The 5,790-nt window shown below is 28.7% G+C and overlaps 1 protein-coding gene across 1 annotated transcript; it reads right to left on the bottom strand.

The window, feature by feature from the left end:
* Nucleotides 1-3,220: 3,220 nt before the first annotated feature.
* On the bottom strand, nucleotides 3,221-5,784 carry LOC148284159 (uncharacterized). The gene is made up of 6 exons (XM_088242570.1): nucleotides 5,628-5,784; nucleotides 5,229-5,364; nucleotides 5,006-5,127; nucleotides 4,396-4,628; nucleotides 3,678-3,861; nucleotides 3,221-3,448 (listed from the first exon to the last, which is right to left on the bottom strand). Exons 2-6 carry the CDS (start codon nucleotides 5,254-5,256, stop codon nucleotides 3,302-3,304), a joined length of 714 nt encoding a protein of 237 aa, XP_088098696.1. The 5' UTR covers nucleotides 5,257-5,364; nucleotides 5,628-5,784; the 3' UTR covers nucleotides 3,221-3,301.
* Nucleotides 5,785-5,790: the final 6 nt, after the last annotated feature.

The following is a 5,790-nucleotide window of genomic DNA, read 5'->3' as shown; positions in this document are numbered from 1 at the left end:
TTGCGCAGCAAAAAATTGAGTACTAGATATGGCTTTTTCATATATGGATGAAGATATTGAAATCAATTATACAAGAACAAATAAAATAGAAGACTGGATTATGAAACAAGATGACACAGTCACACACTTGACATGTGTCCAAATTAATATTCGATCTGTTACTAAATATTGGGACTCATTCATGATATATTTTAAAAATTGTTTGGATAAAATTGATGTAATAATGCTGTGCGAAACGTCTCTAAAAAGTGAGTTAGTCAACTTATTTAATATTCCGGGCTATAACTCGTATAGTTTTTGTAGAAATAAAAGATCTGGAGGAGGCATTTTGCTTTTCATAGATAAAAATATTGTTTTTCAACCTGAATTAATATGTTCTGTAAATTTTGAGAATATTTTTGGCACACTAACATTAAAAAATAAAACCAAAATTAACCTACTCGCTGCATATCGACCTCCAAATATGAATAAAACTTATTTTCTCAATGAAATAGATCATATTCTTAAAAGTAATTTTCAACATGTGGAAGCAATTCTTATGGGAGACATAAATTTAAATGTGCTCAATACTCAAGATCCTGTGATAATATCATATGAAAACTTACTTGCAAATAACTATTTTATAAAGTGTATAAATGATGTAACTAGGGAAGCGATTGTTAGTGGCAAAATTACTAAGTCTTGTATTGATCATATTTATGTTAGATTGATAAGTGAAAATAATATAGCTGCTTGTGTCACCGACACGATGATTGCTGATCACTTTATAACAGCAATTCAAATTATATTTGATAAAAATAAATCCATGCCTCAACAAAATAATTTTAATCGTTTGTCTATATTATCTCAAAAAAATATTGATTATGAAATAAGGAAATATAACTGGAACTCTCTTATAGAAGAATCAAATTGTCTTATACTTTATGATAACTTATATGTCTGCTTCAATGAAATTTATAAAAAAAGTAAAAAAAACATACATTTTAAACCAAAAACTAGACCCTATGCTATTAAAGAATGGGTCACAAATGATTTATTAGAAAAAATACGAAATAGAGACATGTTTTATAAAAGATGGAAAAGTACTCCTACAAATAAATCATATGAAAAAGAGTATAAATTGTTAAGAAATAATGTTACTAAATTAATTAAGATAAATAAAACTGCTTTTTATGGAAATAAATTCAAACATTGCTTCAATGATACTAAGAAAACTTGGGACGAAATAAATAAGTTGTTAGGGAAAAGGAGTAAAAGCAGTTGCGATGAAACCATAAATAAATATTTAATAAAGAATGATACTACTCCTAAAAATATTAGTGACGATTTTGTTGATCATTTTACAAAAAGTATAAATAACATGCTACATCATTGTAATAAAAAAACAATTGATGCGTCAATTGACAAGCAACCGCAGAGCATGTTTTTGCCTAGAGCAAAAATAAAAGATGTCGTTAATATAGTTAAAAAATTTAAAAATAGTAAATCTGCTGGATTTGATAATATTAGAATGTTTGATGTAAAAAAACATATTGATTTATTAGGACCAGTATTAACACATTTTATTAATTGCATTATACTTCAAGCGGAAATACCAGAATTACTTAAATATAGTATAGTCAGACCCATATATAAAAGTGGTAAACATTCAGACATTAGTAACTATCGACCAATAAGTATTTTACCTGTTTTTGAAAAAATATTAGAAAAATACATAGCTCAAAAATTAATTAATTATTTATCAAAATTTTCTATAATTGATCAATATCAATATGGTTTCCAAAAGAAAAAGAGTACGGAATTATTATTACAAGATTTTTCAAATGGAATAAATAATGAACTAAATAAAAAATATCACACCCTTGTTCTATTTATCGACAATTCAAAGGCATTTGATACAATTAACCATTCAAAATTAATAGACACATTAAATGACATTGGAATCAGAGGAAACCTTTTAAAACTTTTCAAAAATTATTTAACTAATAGAAAAATATGTGTCAAAGTATTAGATGAAAATAGTAAAATAGAACATGTTTCTTCGGGGGTGCCACAAGGATCAATATTGGGCCCTACCTTGTATATAATATATGTGACAGTCATGTATAAACTATTTAATAATGTCAAACACTATGTATACGCCGATGATACTGCTTTAGTTGTGTCTCATAAGGACCTCAAAATTGCAGAGAAATTATTGCAAGAAGACTTTTTAAACCTGCAAAAATGGTCCCATGATGCAGGGTTAATAATTAATTCAAAGAAAACCAAACTTATGCACATAAGATCACCGAACTATAAAACTTACACAACACCGTCAATTTTATCACATAACTATACGTGTATCCATAGTGATATTATGCAACCGTGCATGTGTGAAAATATTGAAAATATTGAGCAGTATGTTTATTTAGGTTTAACTATAGATTGTAATTTTAAATGGGATGTACATATTAGAAAATTGTGTAAGCGATTAAGAGCAATAAGTAATAGAATGTACATATTAAAATATTATGTCCCTGTTAATACTTTACGAATTATTTATTTATCTCTCTCTGAATCAATTATACGATACGCCATAACTTCCTGGGGGTTATCAAGTGAAACTAATATTAATTTTATTCAAACCTTGCAAAATTCTATGATCAAATTGCTACTACATAAAGATGTATACCGCCAGAGACACAATATTTCAATATCATTAATGTATAAATCTGTAAATAAATTATCTGTTAGGGCTCTACTTTGGTACAAATTAATTTGTCAGCATGCGTCGCACTCCGAGTATAAACTCAAGTTGGTACATGATTACAACACCAGGTTTACTAGTATGGAAGGGCTAGCTGTTCCTAGATACTGCAATAAATATGGCAAAAGGACACTGCAATACAGTATACCTAAAATATTTAATATGTTACCAAACAATATTAAAAATACTGAGTTAAATACAGGAGTTCGACGTTTGCTCAAATTATGGTTATTAGAAAAAAGTTTTTTGTATTAGTGATAGTTTTTAATTTTTCAAAATGTAATCTATAATTGTTTTTCAAGTAAAATTATTGTTAATGTAGGCTAAGTGTAAATAATTAATGTAATTTATAAGAACCTGCTGACGAGTTGTATGTATGCAACTCAGCAGGACTTTAATTGAGAATTTTTTTGTAAATATTTTTGAAAAAATAAATAAATAAAAAAAAAAAAAAAAACCGATTAACTACGACATCGATCTAACCGAAATACTCAATTGCCGAAACCGAGTATTCACATCACATGCATTTAAATATTTTCTGACGTACGTTAATCAATGGAACGCCATTACAACGACAAGCAACGGAACAAGAATTACGCAAACTATGTAGAGAGATGTTCTTGGTTCACATTCAGAAATTACTACAAATTCTTCGTTCCAAAGAGAGTCGTTATCACGAAGAGGCACCTCGAAAACAACCTAGAAAACAAACAGTTTCAATTTTATAATCAAAATAAAATCTAATTGAAAAAATTAAGGCCCTAAACTCAAGCCCTGCGGTACTCCTAAAATGCGAATAACATGGTTCTGCAATTGACTGTGCCGTCGTTTATATAATCATTTTTATTAATATTTTTGGCTTAAAAGGGATACACGTACGAGTATTTTAAACAAAAATAACTAATCATCAAAATTTCAAAAATCTTACCTTTTCTTCGCTAAAAAATCCTAAAGGTATTTCGCATCTGTCCGTAGAATTTTTGCATTCCATTATAGTACCTTTGCTTAGGTCATAAATCGTCTTCTGCATGTCAAATCTCACCCGAATATAATTCGTTTGTACTTCATTTTCGCTGTTGAATACGAAGAAGTAATACCCATTCGTTGGAACCCTAAAAAAACAAAATTACTTTTTAATAATCTACATAAACTTTCTAAAATCTTCATATCAATTTTAAGCCTATGACATCTGAATTTTTGTTGAAGTAGAAATATTCCGATGTTATCTTAAAATCATTTAAATCTATTGATCAATAATCACAAATCAATCTAATTCATATCATAATGAGTTACGTATTTTATAGCGATCTAAGAAGGAAATGTATTTTTGATCTTAATTGAAATCTATTAGATAATTTGCTATATAATTACTGTTTTCTTTGACCTATTTTTAAAGTAAAATGTGTTCATTATCACAAATGAATTCAAATTATTTAAAAATCTCCTTAATTGCAAAATCATTTGTTCACCAAAAAAAAAAATCATTATGTTTTTATTGAGGGTGGAATTTATTTATAGTTTATTTTAAGGATTCTTATTTCTATCAGTAATTAGTATATTCACAAATATTGTTTTTATGGACCAAAATGGTAGACTAATAGAACCCATTTCCTGTCATAGATTATGACCGACTGCAGAATTCATACCTGTACGTAACTGTATTTGCTCTAGACACTGTATCATGGTTAATGAATGACGTCTCCGATGCCTCGCAGGATTTGTGTGGGGTGAGAGGAAGATTAAGGATAAGACCATCACACTCCAACAGCGCCTCTTCACTGGAAGAAAAGGAAGACCAGAACTCAGAGTGTGACATGTCGTTGAGAGTAGTTTCGTTTAGACGGGCGTGATGATCTGCTATGCCATCTGCCTCAAAACCCTAAAATAAAAATTTTAGAAAAATAAATAAACAAACATAAAAAAATAAAAAACATTTTTTTTTCAATTCTTTGATTTTGTATTTGTTTTTTAATAAATAAAAAAAAACGTAATAATTGTGTGAATGCTTGCGTTTTTTTATAACAGTTTTATTTAATTTTGATATAGCTTTATAAATAGATATATGTATCATAAATGTATCTAACCAGAAACTTGTTTTTTATTTGTTTCTCAAATATTTATTCAATTCTTAATAAATATTTAAGCGTAGCGATATAGCTGTTTTTTTAAAGTATCGCTCTCAACATTTCAAATTATTGTAAACTGCATGCAAAAAACATTTTATATCACGAATTATTGTGACTAGAAAAATTTTACCTCTTCCATGGCTAAATTTCCCTTCTCATCTTCCTCGTTTAGTTCTTTCTGCAATGCTTGTTCTAATATAATTTCGCGTTTTATTTTTTGTGCTGGGTCGTTCTTTCTTTTTCTTTTCTTATCTATTGAATAAAAAATTAACATCAGATCAAAACTAATTTTACAAATTTTGCCCCGCGTTGGGCGCCTCATTTTTACGTTTCAAAAAAAGCTCATTTTTTACCTTTTTTATTCTTCTTTTGTTCTTCCATGATCTCTTCCAACAAATTTCGAAGGGTTTCTATTTTCTTGTCGGCAACTTCTTCTTCAGATTGTCCTTCTACAGATGTTTCATATTTAAGTGTATTGTTGCCAAAGCTCTGAAAACATAAAAAAACTTAGGCTAAGACCGAGAACGATTTTCATTTGTTTCATAGTTGTCATGGTTTTCACGGTCACTGTTATCAATATGTTTCTTTTTTGGATCATAACTTGTGTGTTAGATTTGTTCGGACGTTTCGGTTACCATTACAGGAGCCATCTTCAGGGTAAACTGAGTCACTCAGTTCACACGGAATCACCCAAAAAAGAAACACATTTATTTCATTTGTTTCCTTTAAATATTCTTAATAATTTGTCTCACCGCATTTCTTGATGACTGGTTACCGTTTTCAATGATTTCTTGGGTGGAAAGTTTTTGGTTTAGTCTTTCTAAAACTGTTCTTCCTCTAGCTCCAAGGCTGTTCAATTTTTTAAATATATCTTCAAAAATCTCTGTTGAAGAAAGTTTATCCGCTTCTTCCTCA

Source organism: Micrasema longulum, unplaced genomic scaffold, assembly GCF_059751315.1.
Source record: "Micrasema longulum isolate JH-2025_06_02 unplaced genomic scaffold, ASM5975131v1 h1tg000144l, whole genome shotgun sequence".
In the NCBI taxonomy this organism is placed as follows: Eukaryota; Metazoa; Arthropoda; class Insecta; order Trichoptera; family Brachycentridae; genus Micrasema; species Micrasema longulum.
The sequence above is the reverse complement of the archived record's forward strand: the minus strand, read 5'-3'. Positions and strand labels throughout refer to the sequence as shown.

What these genes read in the sequence shown, in the direction of transcription:
- LOC148284159 (XM_088242570.1), bottom strand. Translation starts at nt 5,256, where the DNA reads ATGGAAGAACAAAAGAAGAATAAAAAAG. An exon ending in ACAAAAGAAGAATAAAAAAG is followed by an intron (nt 5,128 to 5,228) that starts GTAAAAAATGAG and finishes TTTATTCAATAG; the next exon opens with ATAAGAAAAGAAAAAGAAAG. An exon ending in GATTTTTTAGCGAAGAAAAG is followed by an intron (nt 3,449 to 3,677) that starts GTAAGATTTTTG and finishes TTTGTTTTCTAG; the next exon opens with GTTGTTTTCGAGGTGCCTCT.